Raw genomic sequence first — 17,955 nt, forward strand, 5'->3', positions numbered from 1 at the left:
ATGCTTTGAGAGATACAATGACCGAATATGCTTTAATTAGTTTTGTAGTGATAATGAAACATAGATATTCGGAAATGGTTAATGGTATATATATATATAAATATGTGTGCAAGTTGGTAAATGGATAAAATGCATGTTTTTGGTTCTTTGAAATGTTCAATATTGTATATGTTATTTTTTATCTTAGTCTTTAAGTTTTAAGTTATGATTTCTTTAAAATGATAAGAGTAAGTATATTCTTAAATATCAAGGTATTTATTAAATTATCATTATATGTTTGAATAAGCATAGTGTACTTTCATTTAGTTGTAATGGCAAAATGTGCACTTTTATTATGCTTGAACGGTTAGTATATGTACTTTGGATTGATTTTTAAGCATGCAAATAAAAATATATATATTGTGCATTATTCGATTTTGTATTATTATAAAGGTTTCATATGTTATGTTAAACTTGAAATATGCGTTATGTCTGGTAATGCCTCGTAACCCCAATCCGGCGATAGACACGGGTTAGGGGTGTTACAATGGACTTAAGTGTGAATGTGAAGTTAAATGAGAAGTTTATAATTCCTATTTATAAGAGAAGTTTGTAACATTGGTGAATAATATGCCTAATCTGACTAAAGGGACTAATGATTTAGAGATTCTAGTAGAATACTTAATAAGTGAGAAAATGATCTATTACATAGTAGTTACCTTAAATACCTATGTTATACCAAAATAAATTTAAATTACATTAATAGTGTAAAGTGATTAAATGAACAAACATACCCTTGCATCTTAATGTACAAATCAATAAGTGAAAAGAACCATACTCTCATTAATGAGTATTGGCTTTTACAAAGAGAAGATATTGATTTACATAAGACTCAGCACTAAATGTAAGAGATGGTAAAGTAAGATATCCTAGTGTATTTTCTAAGATCTTCCAGCTTACTGCATTAATGGTTTAAACGCGTAAGTGAAAGATCTTTTCGTGAAGTTGAGACCATGTCATGGAGGATCATATTCCCATACGAGGTTTGAAGAGTATAGAGAGTTTAGTTTTTTATCATTGTATTAGAAGAGTTTGCAATGAAATGTACTTAGGCCAAGTTTATCTTACAATAAATTTGTAAGCTTCACAAAAAGTATGAATGTTTTTAATCGTATCAAAGTAATCTTAAGTGTGTATATGATTTTATCAAGTTTTCAAGTTGATTTTAAGCTCAAATGTATTTTTTATATTGCTCTAAAATGAATTGAAACTTAATGGTTTGATATTGCTCTAAAATGAATTGAAACTTAATGGTATGCTATTGGAATGTTTGAGGAGTGTTTTGGTTTAGTTAAAAGTGTTTTGGGGCTACTCTACTACAATGTCGTGACATTGTCCTTGCAACTTATGACATTGAGCATACAAAGAGTGATGTCGCGACATCGCCCCTTACAATGTTGCAACATTGATCATCTATATAGTGACGTTGCGATGTTAGGTATTACAACATCGTGTCGTTATACAATATCACAACATCACACACCACATCATCTCTTATTGCACTATTTTGTCCCAATTTGACTTATGGTGGCTTGTTTTTGGTCTCAAACACCTTTGATCACTCTTAAACCTTTTTTAAATGATCTTAAAATGTTTCTAAAGCCCCCAATTGATCTTCAACTTCATTTATATATATACAATTTAAGCTTTATCCTTATTTGTTTGAAAACTATATTGAAAAATAGTAACAAGTTAATGGGAGATAATACTTTCTTATGTCGATGAAGATGGAATTGATTGAGCAAGAGTTGTTGTGATTGTAGGGATGGATATTTAGCAACTTGAACTATGTTTAGGAGAATAATCTTTTGAAAAATTGACTAGCTGATTGTGGGTTTATTTAAAGGGACTATTATTCTCCATGACATAAATAACATTGAGCATCCAATTTTTTCATAAACGAACTTCTCCTTAAATGTATTTTTAAGATTAATTGATTATCCAGGAAAAGAGTTTACATAGCCTTCAAAAGGAATGTTTTCCAAGTGCAAGAGGATCATACAAGGATCTTGTAAGCATCCACAATGCATACCCAAAATGTTGTAATGTAGGTGATCCTAGAGTACCCGATTTATATTGGTGATTGTACTTTGTTTCACATAGTGAAATTATTCTCTAAGCTTTCATGTCGTAGATATAACTGATTATTATTGAATTGTGGAAACAATTACTTTATGTCTTTCTTTAATTGCTATACACATTCGTCTAAGATGTCACACAAAAAGTTATAACACACAATTCAATACTTGCTAAGCACTAAACCTTTTAACAACTAGGCTCCATATGGATAACTATGAGTATTAAAAATAATGGTGACAATGATATTAATTATTGTAGTAATGAAATTGAATAATATGACAATAAAATTAAAATCAGTAGTGAGAAATGGGTTTAGATTCAAACATAGTGGTGGTAGTAAAATGAAAATCGAAAATGACCATTAAAAACATTAAATTAAAATATATGAATATATAACAAATTATTAAATAGTATTTTAAAATTAATTACTAAATACTAAATACTAAATTATATTTACTTATGTCAAATGCAATTAAAAATACATTTATTTTTTAAATAAATGTATAAAAAATATATATTAGAATTATGTTATATTAAATCTTAATTAAAATAGTATTATGTTAAAATAATATTAAAGTGAGAGGTACAATGATCAATAATTGGTTGCACCTCTTAAGGGTTGAACCAAGGTTCAAACCATGGAGACAATTGGATAGGTAGGGCCTTGCCTGCCCCAAATGGAAAATTATTATTTAAGTCTGTATAAAATGATTGAATTAAAATTTAATTTTTGGTAAAGTTATATTTTAACCCCAAAAAATAGAAAAAGAACTATGATTAATCCTTTCAAAATAATGAAAACAACAAATTACTAAATTATAAAATTATGTTTTGATTTCTCAAAATTTGATTATTCATATCCAAACCTCTAAAAAAAATTTGAATTCCCCCTGCACTAGACCTCCAATCATCATATGAAAATTGTACCGGAACTCTCTCCCAATCAGCTTGGGCTGCAAGTGAAAGAGAGATTGCCTAAAAATTATAATGCAAGCAAAGGGAACCCACAATCATAACGTGAGAACATAAAATATTTTGGCAGCTAGAATTACACATACCTTAGAAGAACAAGTGATATTATGTGGGAGCTTGTTTCAAAATGAAGGTGATCATGTGTTCATTTATATTTAAGGAATTCTTTACTTGATCTATTTAATTTGTTGGTTTGTTCCTTGCCTCCTTATTAAGTCATAGGATGAAGTATGAAACTTTTGTTTCTCTTTTGAAATGGAAATATAATAGGAATCTTGTAGCTTGTTTTCATCGATTTTTATATAGAGGGGGATAAATTGAAGCAAGGAATACTAAACTTGCTACCTTCATTCCTTGGAGTTCCAATCTATTACGACTATGTAGAAAAAAGCTTAGTGTACGAGTAAGGATCAAGCACTACACCACACATAAAGCATTCAAGCTGCAAATATCATCGCTTTAGCCTTTAGAGAGGAGAGTTCTTAAATCATTATTTCAAGGTAAATTTACGTAAACTAAAATAGTTTAATTTAGTTTATGTGCTAAAATTTTGAATTTTTCTACAAATTTGAGGTTTGATAAAAGTATTAATGGTGATTTTTTTACATATATAGGATTTAAATTCGGATAAAGCATATATTTTTAAAAGGAACAATTTTTTATTTTTACCTTAATTTATTTTGGGCAAATTGCATCATTAGTCACTGAACTATGGATAAATTTTTTATTTTGCTCACTTAACTAAAAAAATTTACAATTTGGTCACCAAACTATTTGAAAGTTTTAAGTCACTGAACTATTCAAAAGTTTTTATTTAAGTCACTGTGTTGTTAAGTTTTTTTTTAAGTTCCATCAGTGAACTCCAAGCGACAAGTCGATGACTAGTACGGTGGATCAGTACCCATCAATGAGTAGAACATACCTTAGATCCAAGTCGGTTTGACGGTCGCGGAGATCGGAGAAAAAAGTTGTTTTAATTTTGGTTTGCAGATTTGTAACGTCCAAAGTTGTTTCACGGGAAAAAAACTGGACTGTATAAGAGAAGGGTAAAGAGAGCTTTCTATTGATGCAGGTAGTGCAAACAGAGAAAGCCATAAAACATTGATTTTAATAGTAAACTTTTGAATAGTTCAATAATCAAATTGTAACTAACAGTACAGTGACCAAAACAAAAACTTACTCATATTTTTAGTGACTAATGGTGTAATTTACCCATTTATTTATAGATTGAGATTATTAAATTAAAAAATTCGTATTATTTTCTTTTAAGTTATAATTAATATAATCAATGATTACAAGCTTTCAACTAAATAACTTTATTAATGAACTTATACATCATTTTTTTCCAGAAAATACATTAGTATTTAAAAGGCCTTTTTGTAACCTTGTTTTGGATTAAATTACCAAAAAAGTTCTTTTTAAAAAAATTATAAAAATAGATCAAAATTTTAAAAATTTACAAGAATGAGCCGAATTTAGTAGAACGCTTTCAACTATAAATATTTTTAGGGAAAAATAAAAAAAAATTGTTTTTAACTGAAAGTATTTTTTGCCACATCAACACTAAAAATGGCAAGGCCAATTTTTTTTTTAATTTTGGTGTCACGAAATAAAACTTACAAAATAGGCTTTTATATAGACGCAAATATCGTTTCTCTTGTTTTCTTAAGCAATTTGGGATATGAGATATGTGAATATCTAGACTCATGAATAAGATTTCAGCTCTAGACAATGTGATATTGCTTCCTCTTTTAACTAACAAAGGTTACACTATATTTTATAATTTTTTTTCTTATAGAGTTCAAAAATTTTATTGATAATGTAACATTTTATGATTTCGTTTTTTAAAAAAAATTATATATTCATAGAAGTATTTATATTTTGCATAATTTATTATTATGATTTATTTTGAATAAAATAAACTGGTGTATTAAACTAGTGTACATGCACCCTAAAAGAAGAATTGAGGAAAACATCAAACCAAGTTGTAAATAAATTACGAAACCATAACAAGCTTGAATACCAAGCCTTCAATGCACACAAATCAATTCAGAAATTATGCATTTTAATAAACAAAACTTTCGTGCAACAAGAGAAAAGATAGAACAGTATGCAGGGGAGCAGAAGGAGTTCAAAGGAACAAGACAGTTCAATATCTTGCGATTAACAGCCCTCATGCTAAATCAAACTTTATGTGATTCCACATAGCTTAAAAATAAGATTTTGGGTTTATATTAAGCTCAGTTTTATAAATTTTATTTCCACATTAATAGATGACACCAAAATAATTTATAAAAAAAAGTATTGCCACTTTTAATACTGATGTGGCTAAGAGTGTTTCCAACTAAAAACATTTTACCAAAATCGATCAATTTTTGTAAATTTTTAAAAATTCGATCTATATCCATAATTTTTTTAAAATAAGAGGTTTTTTTTTCATAATTCGACCACTGTTTTGTTTGTAATATAAAAAAAACCTTAACAATTCCAATAACTACAATTATAATCCATGGTTATAATCAAGTATTAGAACTCGTTAACAAAGTGAAAAGACAGTTCACTATTAAACATGGGATTTTGAAGTTACACTCTTACCAAGAAAATGCCTAAATAGTTTTACCATTTTTCAACATGGTTTTAAAGATTTTTACCATACATGAAAGAAAAAATAAAAAAGGATTAAAGCAAGCGGAGAGCATTCCTAGGGTGGTTTAAGAGATTCTGTCATCTGCTAATTCAACCTTAGTTGGCACTGAAAGAGAAATTAGTTTGGTTCCTGGGAAGTTAAAGCTTGTGAATTACGAGAAAGTAAGAGTATGCTCTTTAAGCTGACATTGAGGCAAGTATAAACTCCGGAAGCCTTTAAGAAAAGAATAACATAATTCCCGGTGTTCAATAATAGAGAAATGCAACGTATCAAGGCACATAAACTAGATGCCATCCCTAGTAGACAAGACAAATCTTTGTAAAGATTGCTGAATATTTCATAAAATAATTTCTCCCCTTCACAAAAGAAACAAGATTGTTGAGAATGTAAATTAGAAGAAAGTGATTTGTCCTAATGTCTCGTATACTTTTCAAGGCATCAACTCCAACCTATATATGTAGTCCTCACATCTAATCATCAGCAACAACCCTCAACATCTTTCATTATCTATCATTTTTTCATTGTTATTTTCATCCTTTTGGTATCAAATATGGGCGAACAGAGGCAATTTTTTCGTTTTCGATTGCCTTGGCTCTCGGCAGCTGCTGCTCCCCGTCCTGTTGCTACTCCTCGTCCCGCTGCTGAACCGCAGCCTCAATCACAAGCTCCTTCCCAGCCCACCGTTTCCATCCCAATCCAACGACCACCCTTTCGGCCTGCAGGGATCACCCCAGTGCGGACCCCTTCCATCCAGGTTCAACCACCACCACCACCACCACCAAAAACTGAACCTCAGCCAGTACCTTCTCGTGAAAAAGTTCAAACTCGACCGCAATCCCATACTCCCACACCAGCAAGGGCTGCAGCTATGGCTTCAGCTCGCATTGCTCCGCAGCCCGCAGTTCCGAAGCAAGAATCTCCACCCCGTTTGGCCTCTCAGCCAACAGGCCAAACATCTTCACAGCCCCCTTCTCCATCACGTAGAGCCACCCAAGTGCAAACCTTGTCTCCACCGAGAAGATCAACAATGGCTACACAAGTAGCGTCTCAGCCACCAAGTTCTACTCAACCCACTTTTAAACCATTTGGTGTTGCTGTAAAGCCTTCAGAGGAATCAAACCAACTAAAAGACGTTGCACCAATAACTGCTGCGGCTAAAGAAAAGCCTAAGGAAATGGAAATAAGAAAGAAGGTAGGTGAAGAACGCAGGAAAGGTACAAAAAAGGGTTCAACACATGAAGAGCCAACAACAGTCACTACTAAACTTGTTGCGGCAGCAAGCGAAGCTGGGACGAAAACCAGAGAGCTACTGGGGGCTGTACTGGAAAAAGGAAAAGGACACCTGGAAAAGCAAGAAGATACTGAAAGAAAGAATACATTAACAAGCTCAAGCAGTGATGAAAGGCAAATCAAAACAGCGAGTTCAACGTATCCAAAAGGTGGTAGCAGGCCCAGTAATTCTCATGAAACGAATGTTGATTCTAAATCGGAGCAAGTTCCCCTCCACAAAGAGATAAGGGAAGATATCTCCAAGTTTGTTCATGCACTTGTCACTGGGAAACCAAAGCTGCATACAGATGAAAAATCGGTGAATATTGTAACGCTAGCTGGAGAAAATAGTGGAGCATCTTTTCGCTGCATCTCAGAATCTACCACAAAGGATGGGGAAGGAAGGTCTAAGGGAAGAAAGCCTGTGGGTTCAGTGATCAAAGATGATGTGGCACAAAAAGCATATGTGAATAGTAACACACAAAGCATCAATAATTCAATTATGTTGGAAAGTCGTCTGGAGGGAAGAAATCCCGGCGTTCATCTGGAGTTTTTCGATGATGCAAAGGAGCTGCGCCAGGTGAAGTTGGTTAACTTGTTTTTTCCATTAAAGCCGATTAAATAAAAACTGAATCTGAGAGGATTAATATATTTATAAAAAAAACCTAATAATTAAGTAGAATTCAATTTCATTTTAATTATTTTATTTAAACATTTAATATAAACATAAAAACAACATCATATTAATATTAAATTCTTAACTAAAAAACTAAGTAATTCCTCCCGTTGAATTAATATAAATGTGTAAAGATATTAAAATAAAATTTTGAATAAAGTGATGATTTTTTTTATAATTGTTAGCGGGTTGTTCAAATTTTAATATTTACAATAATTTATTGATTTTTTAAATAAAAATATTCACCAAGTAACACAACCTATTTAAAATATAAAAATTTATTTTTAATAAATTAAGTGGTGATATAATTTAAAGATAAACTTAAATAAATAAAGATTATGGTGAATGAGAGTTATGAAAGATGATAGAGCAATGATGAGTCATTAATGAAATAAAATTGTCTTGCTTTCAAATCAAAATACATTACATCTTTAGAGTGCTCATTTCTAGAATCTTAGAATCAAGTTCTTTTCGCTAATATATATAACTAACCAAGAGTCTTTAATGAAATAAATTTGTCTTACTTTCTAATCAAAATATACTACATCTTTGTAGCTCTAAATTATGATAATAATTTATTTGCTCTCAAATTTTATCAAACCTTTATTTTCTTTAATTTTTAAATATGTATTATTTGTCAAATCATTTCAAAATAGATAGAAAAATTAGTGTTTAATACATACACGTGGATTTTTTTTATATTTTTATATGTCACGTTGGCAATTAATTAATTTTTAAAATTTAAAAATATTTTTATATTTTTATACTTTTTTAATATATTTTTTTTAATTTTTAAAAGTAATTAATTCTTGAGGTGTCATCTACATGGAAAAATTAGTAAATGTTTAATTTTTCATCCATTTTAAGGCGATTTCATAAATTAAATCAAAATTTTAAAATTAAAAATGAAAGTCTAAAAAAATTGATGTCTTAAAAAATATTAATCTAATTAAATTTTAATGGAATATTTTCAAATTATAATTTGATTTGAGTTTTATAGTTCCAAATTTTAAAATGAGATGTCCAAATAAATTTGAAACAAGCAATTATCCTTTAATTTTAGAGTATTGTTGACAATATATTAAATAATTTCTCTTAAATAAAATAAGAATATAAAAAAAATCATCTCTTTGCGAAATTAAAATAAAATATAAATAATTACGATTCTTTACAAAAGTACAATTTTTTTCATTATTTTTACAAAGATAAGTATATACCCTCGGCTCAATTGAAAAATTGTTTTATAGCCCTTTTTCAAAATTAAACTATTCAATTTAATCTTTTTAATATTTATTAAATAAAAAAATTATAATTTTAGTCTTTTTAAAAAAATTATAATTTAATATAAGTATTTTTAATATTTAAATTATAATGCCTTAAACAAAATTTCTATTTGTCTTGTTAACAAAGACTGCTTAATTACTCAGATAATCGATTTCTACCGTTAATGAATCCAAAATACCCAAAATCATCGAACCAACCCCACAATTTGGTTCTTACCACTTGTCACTTCCCAGACCTAATTTTCATCCATTGATACTGCCCCATTTGGCTGTAAAACTCCCATTTCAACAACTTCATCCAGGACCTCTCTTTGCCAACTACCACTTCTCACTGCCTGTCCTTTCTATAGCAGAAGCATTCTTCAATGGCTGGAAAGAGCAAGGTTTTAGTCATTGGAGGCACTGGGTACATCGGAAAGTTCATTGTTGAAGCCAGTGTGAAAGAGGGTCATCCCACTTTTGCTTTAGTAAGAGAGGGTTCAGTTTCAGACCCAGTTAAGGGAAAGGTTATTAACAATTTCAAGAACTTAGGGGTTCATCTGTTGTATGTAAGTATAATTCCACTTCATTCGTGGCTGCGAAGCTTTCTGGTTGTAATCTTATTTTTGTTAGTTTGATGTTTTGTGTGGGCATGCAGGGGGATCTTTACGATCATGAGAGTCTGGTTAAGGCAATAAAGCAAGCTGATGTGGTGATATCCGCGGTAGGTTCGATGCAGTTAGCAGATCAAGTTAAGATCATTGCTGCCATTAAAGAAGCTGGGAATGTGAAGGTTAGTATTTCCCAGTTAATTTACTTAGATTGTTGGTTATGTAGAATAACTTGATAGCACAGACTTCACAGCTGTAATATCCCCATTCTGCAATCATCACATTTGATGACCACGTACTTGGGAAATTTGCAGGCACTTAACTCATTATTGTTGTTTAGGTAGAAGGCACTAATTAATTTATGAATACCATTCGGCATTTACACAAAAAATGTAGCAACGAGCAGAGAGCAGTTTACTTTCAAGTTCTTCATCCTAAGGGTTTCTAATTTGTTTGATCAGAGGTTTTTCCCATCGGAATTCGGAAATGATGTGGACCGGGTCCATGCTGTTGAGCCAGCTAAAACAGCATTTGCAACCAAGGCTCAAATCCGGCGTGCTATTGAGGCTGAGGGAATCCCCTACACCTATGTGTCCAGTAACTGCTTTGCAGGCTATTTTCTTCCTGATTTGTCACAGCCAGGAGCCACTACTCCCCCAAGAAACAAGGTGGTGATCCCAGGCGATGGAGATCCTAAAGGTAAATAGTACTTATCAGCTCATCAATATCAGCATCTTTTCATTTTCAAGTATTTTAACATAGGGAAGCCCTAAACCATCCATAGATTAAGGTGATATGATGCATCCTATTCTGTTTGCAGCTGTTTTCAACCATGAAAGTGATATTGGAACATACACAATCAAAGCTGTTGATGACCCCAGAACATTGAATAAGATCCTATACATTAGGCCTCCTAAAAACACCTATTCATTTAATGAGATCGTTGCCTTGTGGGAGAAATTGATTGGCAAAACCCTTGAGAAAACATATGTTCCAGAGGACCAACTTCTCAAACAGATCAAAGGTTGGTGAAATTCCCTGCTCGTTTTTCTTATTCAAAACCATGGCTAATTAGAGGATGTTGCCAGCGGGCTATTCTTCCAGTTCAAACCAATTTACTCCTTTGTTATTTCATTTTCAAAATGTGAAGGCTAATTGGTGTTGTTTGGTTTTCATCAATTCTTGCAGAGGCTACATTTCCATACAGTGTTGGATTGGCAATCAGACATTCAGTCTTTGTGAGGGGTGATCATACCAACTTTGAGATCGAACCGTCATTCGGAGTTGAGGCTTCTGAGCTGTACCCTGATGTGAAATATACCACTGTGGAGGAATATCTGAGCCGTTTGGTTTGAGAAAGAAAATGAATCATATGCTCCTTGTTATTAAACTAATACTAGCAATAATCGAGAAACTATCACCGACTGGTATATCCGTGTATGCGTAAGTTTCTTGTTATCATTCAGCAGAATGTGAACCTTACTGTTCTAAATTACTATATAATATATGAAGAGAATCTGTTTGCCTACTTGCTTATATAATTCCCATATTAACATTGAATTTGAAAACTTGATTGGAATTGTTCTAGCAAACACGGGTGTTAGGATCGTCCCGGTTAAGCAACGAACAAGTAAAAATAATAGAAGAAATTGAGAAAATAATTTTACTATAATGGCAAAAGAACGAAGAGTACAAAATATGGAGATAAAAACTAAATCCCGAAAACTCGAAAAACAAAAAACTCTCAAAACGTAAACACAAAATTCTCTGAATGTGTTATGAGTTCTAATCTAATGGGTATATATTTCTAAGATTGTAAAAGAGCCTATTTATAGGCTAAATTAGTAAGTGAAATAAACTATACTAATAAATGTTAAATATATTATACTAATAGATAGTAAATCTTCTAGAAAGAAAATATATTTTTGTTTAACTTGACTTGCAAGCAATCTCTTAGAATTTGGGTCACACAACTCTAACAATGAGAAATTCAATGATAAAAGTATAATGGTTTTGACTAAGAGTCAGATTACATTTTAAAAAAATAGTCAAATTAATCTTTCTACTAAAAATTTCATCAATTTTTACGATTAAAAATTAATATTATAAGTCTGCATGAACTATCCTCTGCCAACTACCAATTTGCTCTTCAACTTATTCTACAATGACTATTTTATATTTTTTGTGTTTTTGAGTAAAGATAGCAAAAAGCAATTTTACTCTGAATACCACTATCTTACTTTCACCCGCATTCAATATACCAGTCGCTGCTTGGCAAGTCTGAACTTGTCGACAAACATAAAATCCTTCAGTCATTCAGCTTCACCTACTCTACCGAGATTTTCATTATCTGTTTACCTACCACTAGAAATCAACTTTCAAAAGAACGAAACATTCATAAAATAAATAAATAAATATGTAAATTTTGTGCAGTGGGTTTCTGTGTACAAGGTAAGAAATCTGAAAGTTGGAAAAAAACATACACTTCTATTAGAATATACCCATACCCCATACCTTGCCCATACCTTTCCCATACCTACCCATACTTTGGAAAGGTCAAAGTTATGGGCACCAAATATTTTATTTAGTGTTGGGCATGGGAAAATAGCAATTTTTGGTCCCTAAGTGAATAGTGACTTTGCAAGGTGGCCCTTGAATCTCAACTATAAATAGGCCAACCATTGCTCATTCTCATCATCCCACATTTGCCATTCTCTACTTAAGGCATTGTTCTCTCTCCCTATTTGTAAAGTTTCACTTGTATTTTTGGAGTGAAATATATTTGGTAGTGCCCGAGGACGTAGGCAAGATTTGCCGAACCTCGTTAAAATTCTGGTGTTCTTTACTATTTATTGTTCATATTTTGTGAGTGTGATTGTAGTGATTTATTGTGCTATTAAATTACGATAAGGGATATTCTGGCTAGGAAAGACTTGGTACTTAAGTGATCCTCGTGATTCACCTCTCTTTCCTGGGAATTGAACTTAGTGTGATTTTTTAGTACAATAATTTTACTCTTTCACACGCTTCCGCACAACAATTGGTATCAGAGCCAGATTCGTACTTGGGAAATACGACCGTTTACGGTACTATTCACGTATACAGCACTATTCACGTATACAGCACTATTCATGTATACGGCACTATTCACGTATACGGTACTGTTCACGTATACAGTAGTTGGGATTGAGGAGAAAAATGGCAGCAGCATCGTCATCAGCAAGGACTACTGTGACAAATGCAAAATTTGAAGTAGAGAAATTTGACGGTACCAATAATTTTGGTATGTGGCAATGTGAGATCCTGGATGTCTTATGTCAGCAAGAGCTAGATATAGCCCTTGAAGAAAAACCTGACAAGATGGATGACAAGGAGTGGGCCAAGATCAATAGACAGGCGTGTGGTACAATCCGCCTATGTTTGGCCAAAGAGCAGAAGTACTCTGTCATGAGGGAGACATCAGCGAAGAAGTTATGGGATACACTGGAAGAAAAGTTTCTAACGAAAAGTCTTGAAAATAGGCTTTATATGAAAAAGAAACTTTATCGATTCACGTATGCACCCGGTATGTCGATGAATGACCATGTGAACTCATTCAATAAAATTTTAGCAGACTTGCTAAATTTGGATGAGAAATTTGAAGATGAAGACAAGGCATTATTATTGTTGAATTCCCTTCCTGATGAATATGATCATCTTACCACCACATTGCTTCATGGGAAGGACACGATCACATTTGATGCAGTTTGTAGTGCGTTGTATAGATCTGAGACTCGGAAGAAAGATAAAAGAGATCACAGAGATACAACTGCAGAAGTCTTAACAGTAAGAGGTCGTTCACACAGCAGCAAACCTGGTAGAAGGGGTAAGTCCAAAGGGAGACCCGCCAAAGATGAATGTGCCTTTTGTCGTGAGAAAGGGCATTGGAAAAAAAATTGTCCTAAGTTACAAAAGGGCAAGTCTATTTCTAATGCATGTGTAGCGGAGCATGATGAGGAGTCAGATTTTAGCTTGGTTGGCATGGCAATGGCATGTCAAACGGATGAGTGGATATTGGATTCGGGATGTACTTACCATATGTGTCCTAATAAGGACTGGTTTTCTAGTCTTGAAGAACTAGAAGGTGGAGTTGTTTTTATGGGCAATGATAGTGCCTGTAAGACAATGGGTGTAGGTACAATCAAATTGAAGAACCATGACGGATCAATCCAAGTTCTGACAGATGTTCGCTATGTACCCAGCTTGAAGAAAAATCTCATCTCATTAGGGGCCCTAGAATCTAAAGGGCTCACAATCACTTTGAGAGATGGATTACTAAAGGTAGTAGCTGGGGTATTGACGGTGATGAAAGGCACTAGAAGAAATAACTTGTACTATTTAAATGGAAGTACAGTTATTGGATCAACATCAACAGCTTCTGCGAAAGATGCAGATTCAGAGGCTACCAGGTTATGGCATAGGCGATTGGGACATGCTGGTGAAAAAGCTTTGCAGACTTTGGCGAAGCAAGGCTTGTTGAAAGGTGCAAATTCTTGCAAATTGGAATTCTGTGAACATTGTGTTCTGGGCAAGCAGACGAGGGTAAAATTTGGTTCAGCAATTCACAATACGAAAGGAATTCTGGACTACGTTCACAGTGATGTGTGGGGACCTACCAAAGTGGCTTCTTTGGGAGGTATGCACTATTTTGTCACTTTTCTTGATGATTATTCAAGAAAAGTATGGGTGTATCTAATGAAAAGAAAAAGTGAAGTTTTGGATGCATTTCTGAAGTGGAAGAAGATGGTGGAGACTCAGACTGGTCGAAAGGTCAAACGACTTCGATCAGATAATGGTACTGAGTACAAAAACGATCCATTTCTACAAGTATGCCAAGATGAGGGCATTGTGCGACACTTCACTGTTCGAGATACACCACAGCAGAATGGGGTGGCAGAACGCATGAATCGGACTATACTGGAGAAAGTTCGATGTATGTTGTCCAATGCTGGATTGGGCAAGGAATTTTGGGCTGAGGCAGTTACATATGCGTGCCATCTAATTAACCGATTGCCATCAGCTGCAATAAATGGAAAAACTCCTATGGAGATGTGGACTGGTAAACCTGCTACTGATTATGATTCTTTACATGTTTTTGGTTCCACTGCATATTATCATGTAAAAGAATCTAAGTTAGACCCAAGAGCAAAGAAAGCATTATTCATGGGTATAACTGGTGGTGTAAAAGGATACCGTCTCTGGTGTCCTGATACAAGGAAGATTGTTTTCAGTAGAGATGTAACTTTTGATGAATCAACCATGATGAAGAACGAGGATTCACAAAAGGATGACAAAACCAGTAGTACTTTGCAGCAGGTGGAGTTTGAAAAGGTTAATGATGATCCAGCTAATATTGAAAGAACAAATGATGAAGAAGTTTCGACCCAAGAACTTCTACAGCAACAAGATTCAATTGCATATAGGAGGCCAAGAAGAGAGATTCGTAAGCCTGCTCGCTTTGACGATATGGTGGCCTATGCACTTCCAATTGCAGATGATGATGTTCCTTCCACTTACACAGAAGCAATAAGTAACTCTGATGGTGTAAAGTGGAAGCAAGCTATGAATGAAGAAATGCAGTCTCTTCATAAAAATAGGACTTGGGAGTTGGTGAGACTGCCCAAAGGAAAGAAGGCAATTGGATGCAAATGGGTATATGCAAAGAAGGAAGGATTTCCTGGTAAAAATGAAATTCGATACAAGGCTAGATTGGTAGCAAAGGGTTACGCTCAGAAAGAAGGAATAGACTACAATGAAGTGTTTTCTCCAGTTGTGAAGCATTCGTCTATTCGGATTTTGCTAGCCTTGGTTGCGCAATATGATCTTGAACTAGTTCAGCTTGATGTGAAGACCGCGTTTTTACACGGTGATTTGGAAGAGGAAATCTATATGACTCAGCCAGATGGATTCAAGGTTGCTGGAAAAGAAAATTGGGTTTGCAAACTGACAAAGTCGCTTTATGGATTGAAGCAATCTCCGAGGCAGTGGTACAAGCGATTTGATCAGTTCATGAAAGGGCAAAAGTACACAAGAAGTAAATTTGATCATTGCGTGTATTTTCAGAAGCTACAAGAATGAACTTTCATATACTTGCTCTTATATGTTGATGATATGCTAATAGCATCTAAGAGCAAAGTTGAGATTGAAAGATTGAAGACTCAACTCAATCTCGAGTTTGAGATGAAAGATCTAGGAGAAGCTAAAAAGATTCTCGGCATGGAAATATGTAGAGATAGAGCTCATGGCAGAGTTAGCTTGTCTCAGAAGCAGTATTTGAAGAAAGTACTACAGCAGTTTGGCATGAACGAGCAGACCAAACCTGTAAGTACCCCGTTGGCTTCTCATTTCAAGCTTTCTGCACAACTATCTCCTTCGACGAATACGGAACAAGAATACATGTTGCAAGTTCCGTATTCTAATGCAGTGGGTAGCTTGATGTATGCAATGGTGTGTACAAGACCCGACATTTCACAGGCAGTTAGTATAGTGAGCAGGTATATGCATAATCCTGGAAAAGGACATTGGCAAGCTGTGAAATGGATTCTACGGTATATTCAGAAGACCGTGGATGTTGGATTACTGTTCAAGCAGGATAATACACTTGGTAAAGGTGTTATTGGGTACGTTGATTCTGACTATGCCGGTGATTTGGACAAGCGAAGATCAACCACCGGTTATGTGTTTACACTTGCTGGAGGACCAATAAGTTGGAAGTCTACACTACAGTCTACAGTTGCATTGTCAACCACAGAAGCCGAGTACATGGCTGTAACAGAGGCTGTAAAGGAGGCTGTTTGGTTACAAGGTATGGCTAAAACCTTGGGGTTGGTTCAGGAGCATATTAACGTGTATTGTGATAGTCAAAGTGCTATTCATTTAGCAAAGAATCAAGTCTATCATGCACGTACAAAACATATCGACGTACGATTCCATTTTGTGCGGGAAATTATTGAAGAGGGGAAAATTTGTCTTCAGAAGATCAAGACTGCAGATAATCCCGCAGATATGATGACCAAGGTGGTAACAGCAACCAAGTTCGAACATTGTTTGAACTTGATTAATATCCTGCAAGTTTAACAGTTGAAGAAGGCACTATCAAGTATTGTTGTCAAAAGCAGAAAGAATTGTGTGAAGATAAGATTATCCTAATCAAATCTTCAAGGTGGAGATTATTAGAATATACCCATACCCCATACCTTGCCCATACCTTTCCCATACCTACCCATACTTTGGAAAGGTCAAAGTTATGGGCACCAAATATTTTATTTAGTGTTGGGCATGGGAAAATAGCAATTTTTGGTCCCTAAGTGAATAGTGACTTTGCAAGGTGGCCCTTGAATCTCAACTATAAATAGGCCAACCATTGCTCATTCTCATCATCCCACATTTGTCATTCTCTACTTAAGGCATTGTTCTCTCTCCCTATTTGTAAAGTTTCACTTGTATTTTTGGAGTGAAATATATTTGGTAGTGCCCGAGGACGTAGGCAAGATTTGCCGAACCTCGTTAAAATTCTGGTGTTCTTTACTATTTATTGTTCATATTTTGTGAGTGTGATTGTAGTGATTTATTGTGCTATTAAATTACGATAAGGGATATTCTGGCTAGGAAAGACTTGGTACTTAAGTGATCCTCGTGATTCACCTCTCTTTCCTGGGAATTGAACTTAGTGTGATTTTTTAGTACAATAATTTTACTCTTTCACACGCTTCCGCACAACAACTTCCTTTGTATAGTTCATCATTGATTTAATCTGACCCTGATAAAAAACCCATTGCTTTTCGAAGTACTTTGATGACCCAGCCTCCAAATTCCAAGAGGCAGCTCCACTTCTGTTGCTCTGTTGCTGCTTCCAATCGACTCACAGATATGGTTCCATTACCGACTTGTTTCTCTCCATATCCAATTATTTTCCTATGACCCTTTATCCCCTCAGTTCCCTTAACTGAAAAATAGAGAACAAAAAACAAGTTAAACATATAAAATACAGAGTGAAATGAAAGAAGGTTTGAGCACTTACGATTGAATTCAAAGTTGTGTTGGGAGGATTCTGACCAGAGAACAAGGGTAGGGGTAATAATTGTAAGAGCAGTCCAGGAGAAGAATATGACGACGAAGATTCTTCCACTCATGTTTTTCCAGGGAAAATAAGTAGTGATTCAGTTGTTGAAGGGGTTTGTTTAAGGGAGGGAAAGAGAGAGACATAAACAAATTAGCTGGCCATGTTTAAGGAACTACGTTATTATAACTTCATTATATAATTTTCAAATTGCAGTAGTGTTTTCTTAAACTAATCAAAGTCAAGTACAAGAGAACATCAAACAATGTGGATAATAAGGTGGTTCAGTTGTTGGAGAGTTG

The 17,955-nt window shown here is 34.0% G+C and overlaps 2 protein-coding genes across 2 annotated transcripts; one reads left to right on the forward strand and one right to left on the reverse strand.

The window, feature by feature from the left end:
- Positions 1 to 6,230: 6,230 nt before the first annotated feature.
- LOC107910193 (translation initiation factor IF-2) lies at positions 6,231 to 11,083 on the forward strand. Its single transcript, XM_041088764.1, has 6 exons — positions 6,231 to 7,586; positions 9,319 to 9,513; positions 9,603 to 9,737; positions 10,017 to 10,254; positions 10,376 to 10,579; positions 10,744 to 11,083. The coding sequence occupies exons 1-6, from the start codon at positions 6,288 to 6,290 to the stop codon at positions 10,908 to 10,910; spliced, it is 2,238 nt and encodes a 745-aa protein (XP_040944698.1). The 5' UTR covers positions 6,231 to 6,287; the 3' UTR covers positions 10,911 to 11,083.
- Positions 11,084 to 17,321: 6,238 nt separating this feature from the next.
- On the reverse strand, positions 17,322 to 17,851 carry LOC121214709 (uncharacterized). The gene is made up of 2 exons (XM_041088765.1): positions 17,615 to 17,851; positions 17,322 to 17,539 (listed from the first exon to the last, which is right to left on the reverse strand). Exons 1-2 carry the CDS (start codon positions 17,724 to 17,726, stop codon positions 17,343 to 17,345), a joined length of 309 nt encoding a protein of 102 aa, XP_040944699.1. The 5' UTR covers positions 17,727 to 17,851; the 3' UTR covers positions 17,322 to 17,342.
- Positions 17,852 to 17,955: the final 104 nt, after the last annotated feature.

Source organism: Gossypium hirsutum, chromosome D02, assembly GCF_007990345.1.
Source record: "Gossypium hirsutum isolate 1008001.06 chromosome D02, Gossypium_hirsutum_v2.1, whole genome shotgun sequence".
Lineage (NCBI taxonomy): Eukaryota > Viridiplantae > Streptophyta > Magnoliopsida > Malvales > Malvaceae > Gossypium > Gossypium hirsutum.